General features: G+C 48.6%; 1 protein-coding gene across 2 annotated transcripts in view; it reads right to left on the reverse strand.

Annotated features, from left to right (window-relative positions):
- The window catches only part of SPTBN1 (spectrin beta, non-erythrocytic 1), a 196,109-nt gene that overhangs the window by 58,552 nt on the left and 119,476 nt on the right, over positions 1–18,081 (reverse strand). For both annotated transcript variants that reach the window (XM_065890892.1, XM_065890893.1), the window contains one exon: positions 9,091–9,242. In XM_065890892.1, coding sequence (XP_065746964.1) covers positions 9,091–9,242 — 152 coding nt within the window. The remainder of the gene's footprint in view (positions 1–9,090; positions 9,243–18,081) is intronic.

Here is an 18,081-nt window from a genome sequence, read left to right on the forward strand (position 1 = left end):
GTTGACAAAGTGACCACCCACAGCGGTTCCTTCTTCTTGTGTCCAGGTGGCTCCTGCTGAAACTCTGTTCAGAGTCGAGGGGTGGGGATTAACTGCCTCTAAGGAAGCATGTGAATTCTGGGGCAGGGGCTCCTGACACTTCTCATTGCCCTACAGAGGCTTCTTCCTCTCGTCTCTTTAATGCCTGTGCCCTGACCAGCGAGCCTGTGACCAAACAGTGTGTGTCAGGCACCATACGCCCAGGACCGCAGAGCAACAGGGATGGAAGCGTTCTCCTAATGGCAGCAGGTATCTGCGAGGCCAGAAAAGGTTATGTCCTAACTGAGTGCGAGAGGAACAGTGTAGATGGAATTTAGAATTGGTGAAGTTAATTCAAGTACCAGGACCCACAAAAGAGAGGCCACCCCAGTGGCTCGGCCCACGTCACAAACCTAAGTCAGACTGCCCTTGAGGGAAACAGCTGTCAAGGAGCCCCAACACACACCCATCACAGTCCTCCAGCTCACCGCGCCCCAGAAAACAGGACCCGCTCGCCTCCTAAGGAAACCTCCAACCTCCTAGCCAGTCACGCCCTGTTCCCGCGCTGCCCCTTTTCTAATCTCTCACCCCCAATCCCTAGGGAAGCATGCTCCACCACTTGTGAGGCACTGCACGCCTCTGTCCACGGACTGTGTCCCCTTGAATAAAGGACATCAAACTCTTTACTAAATTGTTTAGTTCTGTCATCGGACAGAAAGGCCTGAGCAACAGGAGAACAAGGAATAGGCTGGGGGCTGCCAGGACCTTCCCAGGTTGCAGCAGGCGTAACTCTACAGTTGGTCCTCGTAGACTTTATCTTGAAAGACTCAACTTCAAACGCACGTGAGACACCGCTCAAGCCTCTGTTCTCTCGTTACAAAATCCCAGCTGACTGTGTGTTCGTTTCCACGTGAGTATGGGGTGCAAGGGCGTGGGAGGGGGAGGGCTGTGAGAGGGGTCCAAACGCTGTCCTGCAGGCTGGAAAAGCCCAACGCCACGTGGCAGGGGCGCCGTGCTGATGCTGACTGGCCACGCCAGGTGGGATCTGAGGATGGTTCACCCCAGACCTGGACACGACGTAAGTCCCCTCCAGCACCAGCCATCAGAAACACTAGTGCATGGGAACACAAAGGAAGGAACTAAAATAAAAACGGCAGAGAAACATCTCTGGGTAAATGATCAGACTTCTCAAATGGTTAAAAAACAAACCTCACCAATTTCCAAAAGTCAGAGGAAATGGCAAACTTTCAGGAGACCCCCCTCACCCCACTTGGGTTTTTTTTGCAATTCTCCCGAAAATCAAACCAAGATTTGGGGGGATGATACTCTGCTCTTCTCCCCCTAAAGTTTCTTTTTATTTTTAATTTTCCTACTGCTCCTGGCCTTTATATCTTTGAAAACATAAAACGTGAACAAACTGGACCTCTGTATATACTTTTGTTGGGCAATTCAGTGTAGAAGATGACGTTAATGTTAAAATGCCCACATTTAAGTTACAATTTCCCCACTTTCTAGCAAATCAGTGCCTTACTTCTCAAATGTCTGTTTATCCATAACATGGGGATAATATGAATAATTATCTCAAAGGGCCGCTACATAAATGAAATGGTGAACTAATGATTATGGTGTTCTCAAACCCACAAAGTGTGTCTACCAACAGGGGTGCCTCAAGGATTTTCCTCCCAACGATTCTACTTAAAAGAGGGGGCTCCGCCTCTCCATGCCACTTGGGCTTCATACTGTTTAGAAATAACACACCTCTCTGTTAGACAACAGGAAATGTTCAGGGTCTAGATAGAACTCTCCCACTGAGAGGCAGAGAAGTTGGTATACGTCAGCTGACAGGCAAATTTAATACCAGAAGGGAATGTGCCCCCAAATAATGGTAATGATATTACTCTTCTAATCCTGACACCCCAAATTAAACTCTGGACAGAAATAAAAGGAAAAGGTGGTAGAGAAAACTTATGACTGGCTGGTGCCTGGAGGGAGGGGAGATCGGACGAGAGAGCGGAGAGGATGTGAAAACACCCAAACCTCAACACTTAAGGCCTCTATACACAGTAAGACCTCTATGACTCAGAGCTTACTAGGAAACAAGGCTGGAAAGCATGATTTACAGAGAGATTTTAAATATTACTGTTATGCTGTGCAGCTAGTAATTCAAACTAGGCTAAATGTTGTGCAGTGAAAGTTGCTTCACTGCCTCACTATACCTCTCTCTCTCTGTTTTTCAAACACTTTCCCACATTTCATCTCAATTGAAGCTCACTCATCTTCGGTGGCATATTAACCCCTTTGTAAGCCAAAAGAATAAACCAGACGTGGCGTGATTAGATGATGTACGGGCAGCACAAGGAGGGGGAGTAAGAATCAAGACTAAAACTCAAGAATACCAACTCCTGGAACTCATGTTGTATCCGCTTCAGAGAGGGCTTCCGAAGTGTTTTAACGCACGGTACCTCGGCAAGTTTAGGGGGCAATCACTACAGAGAATTTATTTTAGAAGGGTTAATGATTGCACAGAACTATATACACTGAAACACACGGGGTCATATAAACGGCAAAACTCCCAAGATCTAAAAATTCTTAGCTGCCATTTCCTGTGCCACTATCTTAACCTGTTAGGTGGTTTACATTTAATCCTCACACTAACACTGCACAGCAATAATTATTATTATTCTTGTCATTTTGCAGATGAGAACATGCCGGTTTAGAGGGGTGAGGTGATGGCGCACGGCTGGCTGGTGTGCGGTGAGCCGGGATTCCAGAGCGCGTCCTCTTCCTGCTACACCGGGAACCGAGGGCAGTACACACACGTCTACGTGAAAGGAAATTACGAGGCTGGGTTCCCATCTGGCAGACAGTTTTCCCTTTTTTTTAAAAGAGCTATTTTTATTTTACTCAACTTCCATCTTCTCAAGAGGAAGAAGAGATAACAATGGAGAGAACTGAACACAGTGCAACTGGGGGAGGGGTGCATCGCTCAGGGATAAACACAAGCCACGCCCCAAGAGTGGCTCGCTCTGCCAAGAAAAGGAACCTTCCCTGTCTCTTCTCCATGAATTATTGTCAAGTTCCTAGTGCGACACAGGTCCGTTCCCACGGTAACGTGCGCATTTCTGTCCTCTGGGTCCTTTCTGATGGGGCAGTTTGAGATGCCACTTAGGAGGCAAAGATCAATACCAGACTCGTGTGCAACTCAAGCAAGGGGGGCTCTGCAGGCATGGGCTCCTCTGAGGAGATGCCAATTTTTACAGATCCTCCTTCAAATCAATCTAACAAGTGTCCCTGCTCTTCCGCACCAGGGCCTGTGTTTTGCAGGTGCTTTTCCTGTTTCCCCTTCCCAAGGTCCCTTCTAGTCCCAAATCTTTATCAGCCACAGCTCTAACCCATCTGGGCCTTACTCCAGACCCATCTTCTTTCCAACTCCAAAAGAGGAGTGGGAATTACAGGGCTAACTAACCAGCCTCCAGAAACTGACAATATAATCCTGATTGCTTATTAGAGCAGCTAGCCCAAGCCCTGCCCCTGAGAAGCGGTGTGGTCCTGGGCAAATTCGCCAAGTGGGCCCAAGGCCCTTAGAAAGGAAGGAGGGAGCTGGATGCTGCCCCCACCCCCACCCCCCCATGGCTCTGCCCTGACTGTCACTCAGCCTGGAGTCTGGATAGATTACACGCTGTGGGGCATCAGCATTTGCAGAACTGTGGAGTACTCACGATGGCAGGCTTTTTGTCAGAGTCTAGAGATGGAAAAGAAAAAGCAAATGTTTCCTGGAGCCATTTTTAGCCTCCTTGAATAGAAGAGGAAGACATAAGGGAGGATTCCTGGCAGGGTATTTTGGGGGGACCCTGGGGAGCTGGGCCACTCTTCTACTCTGGTAAGCCCCACTCCTTCTGATTTTCTTCATGGGTATCCAAAGCCACCCTGAAGCCACCTGGAACAACAGCTCTCCAAGGGTTGCAGGGTAGACAGAACACCAATCCTGGGAATTGGGAGAGGCCGACTGCCACATGCCAGCTGGATGGCCTTGATGGCCTACAGGACCTATGAAATAAAGGGATCTAACTTAGTGGCCACTAAAGTCCCTTCCAGCTATGAAATACAACCTATGTGTTGCGGGGTGAAAGACTCACTAGCATGCAAGGTGAATTCTAAAGTGCCTCCTGATCTCTCGTTTAGGTGAAGAAGAAATAGAGAAAAGACACTACTGGTCTCAGTATATCAGAGCAATGGATACTTGCTTATATTTTTGCCTTTTAATCAAAAATCAGTGTTTGCTACACACACACACACACACACACACACACACACACACACACACACACCTCTACTTAATACAGAGGGTAGGATGGGATAGGAATTTGGGATTTGGGGATAGGAACTCCAAAATCTCCTCTGATACAACAGCCAAACTCATTTCACATTATGTCCCCAAACACCTCCCTACACATCACACTTTGAGCTTTAAGAATAGTATAAACGATTCTTGCCCAATTAAAATTAAACAGGAAACAACGTACTTTGTTCCATTAATTCCTGCCCATCTCCTTCCTGGTTGGGACCCACCCCCAAGGAGAATCTTCTCCTTTAGCAGGGCTCAATGAGAAAGGAGGGGACCAACAGACAGGAGAGTAGGCTGCAGTCCAAGTTATATTCCTCAGTAGTGATACTGGTCTTGGGCGAGGCCCTGGTCACTCACTGCCTGTTTCTCCTATAAAGCGTACGTTGTCCCCTTGATTAGACTGTGAGAACTAAACACATTATGCGTGTGACAGAAAACACTAAAAGTGACTGACCATCATCACTCCTTCCAAAAACAAACTCCAATTCAGCCAGGATGCTTTCCCTACACCTGTTCCCTCCTGCCACTCCTCCCCAAGCGCTCTCTTCACTCTTCCTCACGGCTGACACGTGGTCCCTCCTTGACGCCCCACCCAGAAGGCCCGTTTCCCCTTCTGAACTCTAGGGCTTGGGGGCCATTCATTCAGTACTTTATCACATGGTATTACTATTACCTGTTACTATTAATTCACTTTTAGTATTTGTGCAACTAGACCTGAATTTAACAGGGGCATTCTTCTGTGTCTGGTTGTTTAGAACAAAAGCAAATTCTCCCACACAAGAGACATTACAAACAACAGGAAGGTTCTGTGGCCAGTCCATAAAACCCCGTTTCTACAACAATACATGCCAGCATGTTCTCCTAACAAAGGCTCTATGTAAAACGTACTCAGGGTAGTTCAACGTAGGATTTACTTAAGGCTTAGCAAATCTCATGGTAAATCTATCTTCTCCACCTAGCTCAGCCTGTTTTGGAATTAACGGTGGTAAAAAATGTATATAAAAATTAAAAACAAAATCCTCTTTTTGTTGCACTGTCTTCTTTGAGACTGATTAACAGAATAAGAAGACAGAATATCAGGAAAACATCAAGCAACCCCAAATCAGTGATACCGGCTATTGGAAATGGCAGGGGCTGGGGGGAGGGCAGAAATGTTCAGAAAACCTTGTCCTCGCGGTCAGAGGCGAGGGCTCGGTCTGGCAGGAGCAAGGCAGGAAACTGTCTCATTCAGAACCATCCTTCATGCTGAGGCCCACAAAGGGAAGGGGGCAGGTACTGGCCAACTTCGAACCTGGATGAGGAGCCGTGGGCTGCACTTCACCCCCGAAGTCCAGAGGCCCTACTCCCTCCAAATGTCAGTGGGTTGCTCAGGACAAACCTTTACCCCTCAAGTCCCATTTCTCATCTGGCCCTGGGACCTAGGACCAATGACAAAGTGACCAGCACAGTGACTGCTTTTACCTGGTCAGTTGATGTTGTAAAGGGTGGTCTATATTCTTTTTTCTTCTTTTTTTTTTTTTTTGCAGTATGCGGGCCTCTCACTGTTGTGGCCTCTCCCATTGTGGAGCACAGGCTCCGGACGCACAGGCTCAGTGGCCATGGCTCACATGCCCAGCCGCTCCGCGGCATGTGGGATCTTCCCGGACCGGGGCACAAACCCGCGTCCCCTGCATCAGCAGGCGGACTCTCAACCACTGCGCCACCAGGGAAGCCCCTGGTCTATATTCTTTATGGAACTTTAAAGCAAGACATTTATGAACTTATAGTACATGGTAATTTCAGAGTAACACATTGGAAAGGAAAGGTTTTCTTTGTCATCAACCCAATCCCGATTAGCAGCAGCTTCCGGGCTCAGCCAAAGAGTTTCCACACTGCTCCAGGATCTGACATACCTTGCGGCAAAGAGAGCGACAACTTCCGGACACAGATCCCGCCCAAGTCAGGACCAGACGTGAGGATTCCTGCCCTCTCATGTTCCCCAGTACATTGGAATCAAGTGACTTGATAACCCAAAATGCCTACCCAAAACCTGCTCAAATCTAACTCAAATTTTATTAAGCCGAAATGCAGGGTGGGGTTAGGGTGGAATGCTCTGGATCATTAAGCTAATGTATTTCTTTGAACTTCACTCAGTAAAAATAAGACAAATTTCCCCCTCTGTAAAGAGGGACGAGCTGGCTCCAAGAATCTATTAATAAAATAAATTTAGATACTGCAGTCCCTCAAACATTTATCTACTACCTACTGTCAAGCTGGTGGTAAATGCTGGCGCTGAAATGCCGATGGAGACATGGCTCCAGATGGAGTGCAAATGTTTATGTGACCCAGGGCTTTGGATCACTGGTGCAGAAAGCCCAGCGCTGACTGAATGTTATCTGATGACACAACCGTTTAGCTGTGGACATTAATTTACCCAGGCCTGGGAGCTCTAGCAACCTCATTTGTTTTGGAATCTGAAGATGCAAGAATCCTTTGGGGCAAGCCCTCATGGATGGATGTCCTCTCCTGCGTGGAGGGTCTCTTAACGTTGAGTCCCTGGCAGCCTCTGCAGCCAACAGCAGAGCGTGGTCTGTGTCCCTTCCAGAAGGATCCATGAACCAAATAAACCACGGGGCCAAAGAGGCCGAAAATCTCCAGTACAAATGAACAAGAGCTGTAGCTCACTCTATCTATGGTATCCTTACTTTTGGAATAAGAAAGATTAATCAGACTGCCCAAACTATAGTCACAAGTTGGCTGTGAGGAAAGGATAATAAAAGAAGTCAAGGCTCTTGGGGTTTTACAAAGTGGTAAGTCATGGCTAAACACAGCTTCTGCCACTGACTGCCTGAGAGGATGGAGATGGCAGCCCTCTCATGTTTCTCCATCTCTACTCTCCCAGGCCTCTGGGTCACTGCAAAAAAAAAAAAAAAAAAAAAAAATATATATATATATATAGACCGCTGGCAGCAAATAAAGAGAAGAGTGGGAGGTATCTGCAAACAACCAAGAATTATGCTTTGCTGGTTGCTTTTTCCCTCCCTAATGTTTTTGCTGCCCTTTCCAGAATAAAGGGCAAAGGGTCTGATCCCGTTTATTATGTGGACATTATCAAGGACACAATCTCCTTGGTATGAAAGAATTACGGACCTTCCAGGGTGAACAATTTACTCCCCACAGCCCTGAAGACGGGACCCTGTTGGGACAAAAATTAATGTTCAAACTAATTTCTAGTTTCAGGTGAACTTTAATGATTTTTTTTTTTTTTTAGCTACTTTCAAAACATCATTCAAAAAAAAAAATCAATAGACAATCGTACTAGGTTAAACATTAAAAGGCAAAAAAATGTGGGGCGGTTGAGAAAGCCTGGTTACCAAAATTGTATTTAAAGATGAATATCACAATAATTCTGGCCTAGACTCACGTCAAAAAACAAACCAAAATGATCGACCCTCCCCATGTGGACCCACTGCTCCCACTTCCACCTTACAAACCGCCTTCAGGGAAGCATCACAGTCATGGAGGCAGAAGCCTCCTTTGTTTATCCAGTGTGTCTAGCTTGACCCACAACCTCTCAAGAAAACGAGGCAACAAAACATGCACGCTCAGGGAACAAAGAGCACGTGGACAAAAGGCACTGAGGATGAGACGGGGCTTCACTGTCTCTTAGAGGAGGCTGTTCTTGAACGGAGGGGCAGGGAAAGGGAAAGCTGACTGTTCTTACCCGGGTTCAAAGGGGCCATTCTGTCTGTGGGCTAATGACAGGACAGGGTACAACTGCAGCCCCTTGCCTGTGGTCAGAGGTGTGTGGGTTGGTCTGCATGCAGACCCACCGCGGTTGTCAAGTTACAGGGTGGAGCTCGAGTTAAAAGTAAGGCTTTCTGGCAGCCCTGCCAACCACCAGCATCATGTTTTCCTGGTGATGTCATTGCAGATGTGGGCTCGATCCCTGGGCGTCAGCCTGCCTTTGGCTGGGCCCCCACCAGCACCTATGGAACTGCCTGTGCTCTGGCAGAAGACAGCACCCATTTCCACACCAAGGCGAGACAAAACCTGTTGGGTCAGTTACAATGACTGGTTTAAGATTCCTCAGTTTAAGGTCCATAGACAAAAGTCACATCAGAGACAGCCATGGCAGCTCTGGGAAACAGAATGGGGAGAACAGTTTCACTGGAGGCTGACAACTCCCCTGCCCAAAAAGGCTCGGAGGAATTCATCAAAGCTCCAAGTTTCCAAGGAGACACAGCACCAGCCCCTCCCTCCACCCTCAAAACAAAAAGTGTGCACGGAAGAAACCAAAAATACACCAGGGACCACTGAAGTCAGTTCCTGCCACCTTAAAACAGCAGCTCAGATTTTCCAGAGAATCAGTAAGACACAAATTTAAAATTATTCCGTGATCTCAAGGGATACAGGTATACCCTGGAGCTAGCACCCAAGGCTGGCCCTTAAATTTCCAGCACCGTGCCCTGTTCAACAGGGGACACCAGCCAAGATCTTTCCGACCAAAGGTAGTGACCTTGCAAATAACCAGAATGAAGCCGCTTCATTACAGTTCAGGAAAATCACTCAGACTCAGAATGTCACCCTGGAGCTTCCCCCAGAGTACTCATCTCACTTATCAAGAGTCTCCTCCTCAAAAATATCAACCATTAACTGCAGAAATCAACAGGAGACAGGTCCACACGTGATTTTTCAAGAAAACATTTTCCCGCCTACAGCGTCCCACACTTCACATCCCCTCTTACCAGTCTCTCTCCGGAGAGGACCTCCAGCAGCTTGATGAGCATCCGTCCATCCCGGAGGTCAGTGTACAGGTCTGTGATCCGGCAGGACACCCGGGCGAGGTGGGAGTTGACCCACTTGGTGAAGGTCTTCTTCTGCACGGCTTCACGTTCATCTGCAAGCAGAGGAGAGCTCGCTTTACCATCAACCACAGCCTGGGCAGTGGTGGGTGTGTGCCAGCGGGGGCATGAGACCCTGGCCAAAGGAAGAAGAGCAGAAGTCAACTGTAATGAGCCTTAGCTCCTCTAAAGCACGGTCAACAACTCGCGAACAGAGGAACCATACAACCCCTGAACACTGGAGCCCCTAAGCATAACCACCAGCAGAGCCTCCTTTGCTCACACTCCTCTCATTTCCTCCCACCTCTGCTGAAGAGGCAACACGACGGAGCAGGTCACGGTGGGGTCCTTTGCAGCCCTGCTCGACAGTATAATACTTGACTGGTAAAGTTTCTAACGTGGGTGTCAGCTATTATTCCTCCCCAGTGTGCGGGACACACACAGTACACAGAAGGACCTGGGGCAGAAGAGCTCAGGAGACAGCCAGAAATTGCTTCCCTCAGGTACAAAGGATCAGGCAACACCTGACGAGATAAATTCACTCATGACCTTGATCTGCTGAGTGGGATGTTCAGTGAACAGCAGAGAAAATGGTGGGCAGCGTAGCAGAGTACAAGGAGACCTGGCCAGGCACCGGGAGAGCAGGGCCTGGGCCCGAGGTTGAGGTTTCGTCAAAAACGTGCTGAGACACTGGGCTCAGTATCCCCTTCCGTAAAGTGAGTGGACGACTATCATCTCCAAACTTCAACCGTTCCTTGAAAAGGCAACTGCTGGTTTATGGTCCAAAGTGGGGTAGTTGCACGTCTAAATCATCCAGGAAACAGTATTAAGTTTTCCAAGCCTCAGTGATCAAGTTCTGCCCAATTCAAAGCACAAAACTCTAGACAGACGTGCCTAGAACCGGCCCTTCACATTTCATACAAATAGGCTTCCCATCTTCTTGCCTCTGCAGAATGTTCTAAATGCAGGCTGTTGGAGGTCTTCGACAGGGATCCGCCCAATGTGCCCTGGACCCACCGACTCACACTCCCTGACTGTCCTCTATTGAGCTACTCTTTGGTCACATACTCACCCCACTTCCAGTTCCATCAGCATAAATCTGTCCTAAAAAGGACCCAAGACTTCCTCCTTTCAGCGTTAGGCCCAAACTCACCAAGATGTTTATGCGCCAATCTACAAAAAAGGGAGCAGACTCCAACAACTTTTTGTGTATTTCAGCATCACTGAGGGACAGCTAAAAAGCCACCCTTGCTGATGGGGCACGAACTTGGTGGCCTGGGTGTACTGGGTTCCCAGGCTGGCCAGGGTATCCTGGGAATGTCTGCCTGGAAGGCTCTGCTGAGGCCTCCACCCACCACAGGGAGGGAATGAGGCAGAGGCAACAAGAGATGAGCCTTAACTGCTGCCAACCTGGCAGGTGAGGCCACCGGGCCACCTGCCAAGACAGCTGCCCACCTTTGAAGCCAGCAGCTCCTCCTGGCCCAACCTTCCCCTGAGGGAACAGCCCGCCAGAGGGAAAGAGGGCCTTGCCTCGCAACAAAGGCCAACTGAAAGCAAGGGATCAGAAAGGGCAGGATAGGGGGAACAAGGAAAAAGGCAGTGAGGGGCACAGCGCAGACTGAAAAAAGACCTGCACCAATAACATCATGATCGGTCGCAGAGAAAAGATCCCATGCATTATTCATCACACAATCATCATGATGGACAGTAACTTTATGACAGCGACAAAGAAGCTGTATTTTTTGGCCGAAGGTTGGCTGTTTTGAAAGAGCAGGTCCAGAGCAGAGTACACAGACACATGAAGCTTCTCCTAGGGACATGTCACAGATGGCAAGTAACTCGAGGTTCAGGTGCATTTAGGGTCAACTAATTTTTTTCTAAATTATAATATCTTTTATGTGCTACACAGTTGGAAATGTCTCTAATAAAGCCCTTGATGGGTATCCTAGGTTGTTATTAAAGGGTCTGGGGCTCCAAATCACTACCACACCCAGCCCATCATGGGAACAAGGTCAAAATGAAAACCTGCTTGGATTAAGTTATTTCTAAATAAACAAGTAACAAATGTGTCCCCAGTCAACTGTCACTGCTTCGGGTGAATCTCACATTACAGCAACAGCCCCGGCTTCTTTCAGGTTCTGAATTAACAGGTTCCTTTATGAGGAGATCCGAGGATCTCCTCCTAAAGACAGTGCGCTCCCACAGCACCCTGTCCTGAAGAGCTGGAGGCTAACTGCAACCCTCCTCCCCATGAAGATGCAAGCAAACAAAGAGGTTACGGGGCGGAGCAGAGGGAACTGAGTGGAAATAGGACAGGCTGAGGATCTGTGAGGGGACGGCTCCCCAAGGCTGCTGGGGTCCTCAGAACCTCCTGGAAGAAGGGAGGAAAGAACAGAAGGAAGAGAGGTTCAAAACTAAACTTAAACAAGGAATGAGAGCTTGCTCTCCTGCTCCCCAGCTCTCTGCCCCCGGCCTCAGGAGCAGGCTCCAGGTAGCGTGAGCGTGCTAGAAAAATCACGGAGGGCTCAAGTTCCTCGGGCTTTACTGGAAAAGGCATGGAAGATTCCATCCAGGGACTGGACCAGAATCAACACCCTTACAACACACAAGGGGCAGGAAACGGGCTCAGCCGAGAGACACAAAGCCCGGCCAACTCAACGTGTCCTCTTACAATGGAGCACTTGGTGAACAACAAACACTTTTGAAACCGGAAGGAGGGAAAGGGAGGGAAAAAACCTACCCAGCGGGCCAGCTGAGGATGAGGCTGCCTGTCCTTGGGGACTCTGTCCTTTGTTCCACCCTTCCTGGGAAGGCGCAGTGACATCACCCCTGCACTCCCAACCCAGTGAGGCCAGGCCAGACGCCTGCCCGAGGAGCTGGAGGCCCCTGACGCAGACAATGGAAGACAGTCCAGAGGCATGCTCCCAACTTCAAGCTGCCGTCACTGTGTCCGAGCTATGTGAGGAGGCGGTGGGAGCAGCTGCGGGAAGAGCACCCACTTCTAGTTCTACAAGTGTGAGCAGCTCTGGGAGCCCTTACAAGCTCCACGTGATCCGGTTATTTAGACCAGTGGTTCCCAACTGGGGGCGATTCTGCTCCCCAGGGGACACTGGGCAACGTCTGGAGACATTTTTGATTGTCACAAGCGGGGGGCAGGTGCCACTGGCACATAGTGGGTAGGAGCCAGGGAAGCTGCTAAACACCCGACAGAGCAAAGGGCGGCCCCTACAACAAAGGGCTATCCAGCCCCAAATGTCAGCAGTGCCTGCGCTGGGTTGGGAAACCGTGGTTGAGACATTCTGGGCTTAAACCAACTGGAGTTGACATCAGGACACCCGAGTTGGGGTACTGTTCATTCATTACTCCCTATGCCTGCATCAAAGACTTTTTGATCCGGATGGTGTGCTAGTGGGCTGACGGCAGCAGAAACTCCCTGCCCTCAGGCCCACTCAATTCCACAAAGAGCTGGCTCCTTCCTTGCAAGGCAGAAGGACAACCGCAGGGGTGGGCTCAGTGTGACACGGGCGTTTCTGTCCCCCTTGCCATTTCGGTCCTCCTTTTCCCTTTCAGGGCCTTGTAGTGCTGTTAATCAAGCCAAAGCATGCCCGCATCTCCCCGAGAATTCACCTGGATGAGTCTGATGCTGTGGCAGGTTCCCACCCGTCTCTGCCCCAAACTCAGCAGTGGTGCCTCCAAGGAACAGGGACCCCACAGCTGCTCCCTGTGCGTACCCTTCAGCTGTACTTGCCCCTCCCCCCCACATGATACTTCTGTGGAGGGACTCACCTAAAGCTTGCTCTGGCGTTCAATGCGAGGACGTCGAAGCGCCCGGCGTGTTGTAACTCTCATACCTTGGTTCCCTCTCCCTTTCCCCAGCAAAGCAGCCCTTTCAACAACTCAAACTGTTCAAGAAACTTACGAGGGACCATGGAATCATATCATCTCAGGGTGGAACAAGGCTTTACAAGTCATCGGAATCAACTTTCTTTCAAAAGCAAAACCCCCCTTCTACTGTACCTGGACCAGCTATTTTAAAATTCCAAAAAAGGAGCGGGGAGGGAACTGTGTGTGTACACAGCAGGAGGTTAATAGTTGTATAGAAAGAAAACGACTTGTTCTTCCTTATTAAAATAATAATAGCATACACAGCGTACTTGCTACGTCCCTGGTACTGATCCGTGTGCTTTACACTCCTAACTACTCCATTAGTTAGGATCTGTTAACTCTCCAGGGCAGGCTGGCTCCAAAGCCCAGGTTCTCAGTCACTATGCAATAATGTCTCTACCACAACATTAAAAAAAAAAAAAAAAAGTTTCAATGACACAACATATAGAATCACCTGTAATCTCACCATCCTAACCCAAGTCTTTATTTTGTGAAAGGGTCCACTCCATCACTGGGTAGCTCCAATTGTTGGGATGCTGTCTCCATCGAGACGAGATCTGGCTCTGTGGCCTGCCGAGGAAGCCTGCTCCACCTTTGAAGCTACAGAGAATAGGTCTCCTCACTCCTCCACGTAAAGGCCTTCAGGCGTGAACACTCCTCACCGACCCCTCTTTGCACGACTGCAAATGTGGTGGGCAGCGTGGAATCCAAGATGGTACCTGAAGACACAGCCACCTCTTGGGGGCCTACTGATACAAGCCTACCTACCGCACACCTAACCAATACAAGCCAGGACTTGTGGCAGCTGTAGCAGCAGCAGTCCGGAGGCAACAAAAGTGGGGAACCACGTGAGGAAAGGGCAAAAAGAACCCAGCAGCCCTCTGCGGGAGGGAGCCTGGGGAGGCAGTCTGTGTGTCAGTGCAGGGGTGGTAGTCAGGAAGGGCTCTTAAAGCAGCTCTCAAAAGTAAGTTTGCGGGCTTCCCTGGTGGCGCAGTGGTTGAGAGTCCGCCTTCCGATTCAGGGGACGCGGGTTCGTGCCCCGGTCCGGGAGGGTCCCGCGTGCCGCGGAGCGGCTGGGCCCGTGAGCCATGGCCGCTGGGCCTGCGCGTCCGGGGCCTGTGCCCCGCAATGGGAGAGGCCACAACGGTGAGAGGCCCGCGTACTACAAAAAAAAAAAAAAAAAAAAAAGTAAGTTTGCCAGAACCACAATTTCTACCAGAATGTCCGTGGAACCCCAAGAACCTAGGAACCAGAGCGGTTCCAAGTGTGAAGATCCAGCCAATGAAGTCTTCTTAGCTCCACAGCCTCAGACATGAACTAGCCAACCACCTGGTCAACGAGGACCACTGGGAAGCAAACGAGAAACCCAACCTTGAATGGGTGACAACATCTGCGTTGGCTTCTCCTTGGAAGGACTGAATTATAAATGGCTTTCTATTATGGTGCTCTTTCCCGAAAACAGAATTTTACAAGATGATGTGCCTGCAAGGCACCATCATGCATCTGAAGAGCAATTTACACTTTCTCAAAGCTCACTAGATCTGCACACCAACCCCATCAGGGAGGTGGGACACCAGTGTGACCTCCAGCAGGGCCCAAGGCTTAGTGAGCAGTGACACTGGGAGTGCTGGCTGGACGTCTTTGGGTGTTGTTCTGTCTCTTCCACTGTTTAGGTTAAGCAGGATTAGGATCCTTTCCTCTGAGTATCTAGACTCACTGCCTTTTGTTTGTGACACATAACTTGAAATTTTCAGAAGACGTCTTACAGAAAGAGGACCATACTTGCTTAGTATCAACCAAAGGGCTGTGAATATCCTCTCCATCCTCCCCTTCTAGAAGCACATAATCAACTTCCTTTCTTTTTAGGCAATGACCATGATCAATATTGGAAGGCTGGAACACTTCAAACTTCCTTACTCTGGAGAATTGGCTGTAACTGGAAAAATGAACATTGTGTTAGCATGAGTTAAGCTACAGGATATAGAAATAGCACTGATGAACAGAAGGGCATTGTGTTATGGAAATGATTGTACAGTATCTTTCTGCAACACCCTCTGTACAGAATGCTAAACATAACCACATTCACCATATGCCACAGCTCCAGCTATGGAAAGGGACGGGGGCCAGGGATGAAGAAAGGCCTGAAGGCATGTAACCATCTCTGGATGGAAAATAAGGGAAATACAGAAACGGGAACTGACCAATGACCCCATTTATTATTCCCTCAAAGACTGAATTTATACCTGGCGGAAGAGAGCAAATCTCTCTTCTACTTTTCAAACAGTCTGAACCTGCTGACATAACCCAATCATGTTTTCTATCAGGATCTTCCTCAATTGTGCTAAGGTAAATGGCCTATCTTAAGTAAGGGCTGGCAATCCCTTACTTTTTTCTCCACATAAACACATAGCTAAATTAGGTACAGAGTTGGGTTCATAGAAGGAAAGGAGGTACAAGGATGGAAGCGGAAAAGACATCAAAAGGAGATGACAAAGCAAGTGTCCCATGAACACATCCCCACAAGTGGCTTTTTAAATCAACAATATTCCAACATTTTACAGAGTGCATGCTGCATGCAGAACTCTCTATGTAAGACAAGCTCTCCTGCACTCCATGAACTAGAAGTCTAGCTGGGGAAACTTTCTCCATGGAAAGTTAAAGAAATAACAAAAGATATTACAAAGCAGTACAGGATTAGGTGCCAAGAGAATGATTTCAACAATGTATTTTTGGGTGTTTGGAAGAAAAAACTCACTACAATTAGGATGGTTTCAGGCCCCGTCCTCCAAGAGTTACTAAAATCCCCGGCCTTGTGCCTTTCCCATTCTTACTCTGCTTAAACATCACTGCCGTAGTCGTCTTCCCCCAAACAGTGGTTTTTCAAAGTTATACCACTGAACCAACACCTTCAAAGGACCCCAGCCCTCTACAAGAGGGTCCAAATCTGAGCCTGGTGTTCAAGGTTCCTCAGCAGCCTCCTCCAGGGCACCTGCTTCGTCTGGGATCTTCCCTGACACCCACCCACCTCTGTGTTCCAATCCAACCCAACAGATCTTCTTATTCATCGTGTTCTCAACTCTCACCTTGCGCATTCCTTCTTCCCACCTTTGCTTACACCATTCTCCTAACCTGGAACGTACTGTACTTGCTCTTCTTTCGCCCTTCTTTTAAGACCCAGGCCAAGAGTTGTTCTTCCAAGAGGATTTCACTTGGTGGAATGAGGTCTCTGTCCCTCTAATCTTTTTATTATGTATCCTGTGTCCTATCTCCTCAGCTAGCCTGTAACCGCCTCCAATTCTATATCCATTTAGGGCCTCAGCATGTGCCTGGGGACTGTGGGACGGGGGAGTGGGTGCACAACACAACACATGTTTGTTGAATGAATAAACAAACCTCCAGTGCCCAACAAACAGGCTCTCAATAAGTCTTGCTGCTGATGGTGGCCCCCACTGTTAACGAAGAAAGACATTTTCCAAATCACAGAGACAGGCCCTAAGCAGTTAAACGTTATCACTGCATGTCACTAAAAACTTTTAACACCTGAACTGTAATTGCTCTTCAGGGTCTGATAAACGATAAAAATGCAATTTTGTGGTACTGTCTTTCAGATTCAACGGGGTCCAAAGCTAACCTGAAAAGTTTCACAAAATTTTGTTTGTTTTTATTTTGTTTTGGGGGCGATTGCCACCACATGCCCATACAGTGAGAGTGAAGCTGCAAAACATATGAGGGTGTAATTATAACATTATTTTAACATGACCCAAACAAGCCGATAGTCACAAGACTTAATTTATTCTAATTTTAACAATTTATCCATTAAAGCTCAATTCTTGAGTTGTTAAAAAAAAAAAAAGAATTCTAATTCAAAACAAAAGAATACAGTAGGGTGGAGTCCCCATATGTGCCTTGGCTTGAAAAAATAAATACATCATTTCCCAAGAGCAACATGCAAAACACACAGAACAGGAAACCGGAAATAGGCAACTGGCTGTACTGATAATAGAGAATCAAACTGTTATCCTGAGGCAGCAAAAGGAAGGAAACTAATCTTTTGACTGAAGGCCCTGGGACGGATTAGTCTGGGGGTCTTTAATTTATGTTTGCTGATTTGTATATAAATAGAACTTGAGCTGAAATACTTTTCCTAACAGTTTAGCCAGCTTCATGGACAAAACACATGTAAACATCTGTTCTAAATGCATGTGTAGCAAGTATGCAATTCTCTGCTAGTACTTAACACTCTGATGTGCAGACTATAAAACAACCATGAACTCCCTGTAACCCGGCACCCACGGCTTACGTCAGCTGAGCAGGCCCGGCTCACAGCTTCCAGAGGGTCTTTCTTCTGAGCAGCACAGCCCCTGCTTTGCCAGTGTGGAAACCAAGGCACTGCATGGGGAAGCTCTGGAGGAGAGCCTGCAGTGATGAACTGAGAAAGCAAGCCACATTCCAGGGCCCCCGCCGCCCCTGCCATGGTTATCTCCTCAAGGTCATAAACCACCAACGCTGAGGCCGTGGAGGGGGTGTAGGTAACGACGGGGGCCAGCTCCCAAAGCACACGGAAGAGCAACAGCACCGAGCCCTCTGCGATGAGAATGAGGCTGAAGGAAGTAGCGCACAATGCCAAGACCAGGAGGGGAGACTAAGTGCCTTGAAACACAGAGTCAGGACCTCAGGAAGAAATATTCAGAAACCGCCCGCTCCATTTGCCTGAAAATGGGTGGCATGCTTCAAAATGCCTTCACAGACAGGAAACCATGCCATGAGCCCGCTGCCCTGCTACTCTCCACCGCTGTGGCACAGGCCAGCAGGAACCAGCCTGAAACCGCAGCCAAGGAGAACCAGGAGGACGAAGGATGATGTCAGTCCTCCTCTGCTCCTACGCACTGGTGGAGGCCGTCAGTTCTAACTAGACAAGGCCCAGAAAGGTTCTAGGGATTCTCCTGAGGGCGTAGAGCCAGCAAAGGCCCACCCAGGAGCCGAACCCTGAAGGATCCCGAAGCTCCTACG

Source organism: Phocoena phocoena, chromosome 14 (assembly GCF_963924675.1).
Source record: "Phocoena phocoena chromosome 14, mPhoPho1.1, whole genome shotgun sequence".
Classification (NCBI taxonomy): Eukaryota; Metazoa; Chordata; class Mammalia; order Artiodactyla; family Phocoenidae; genus Phocoena; species Phocoena phocoena.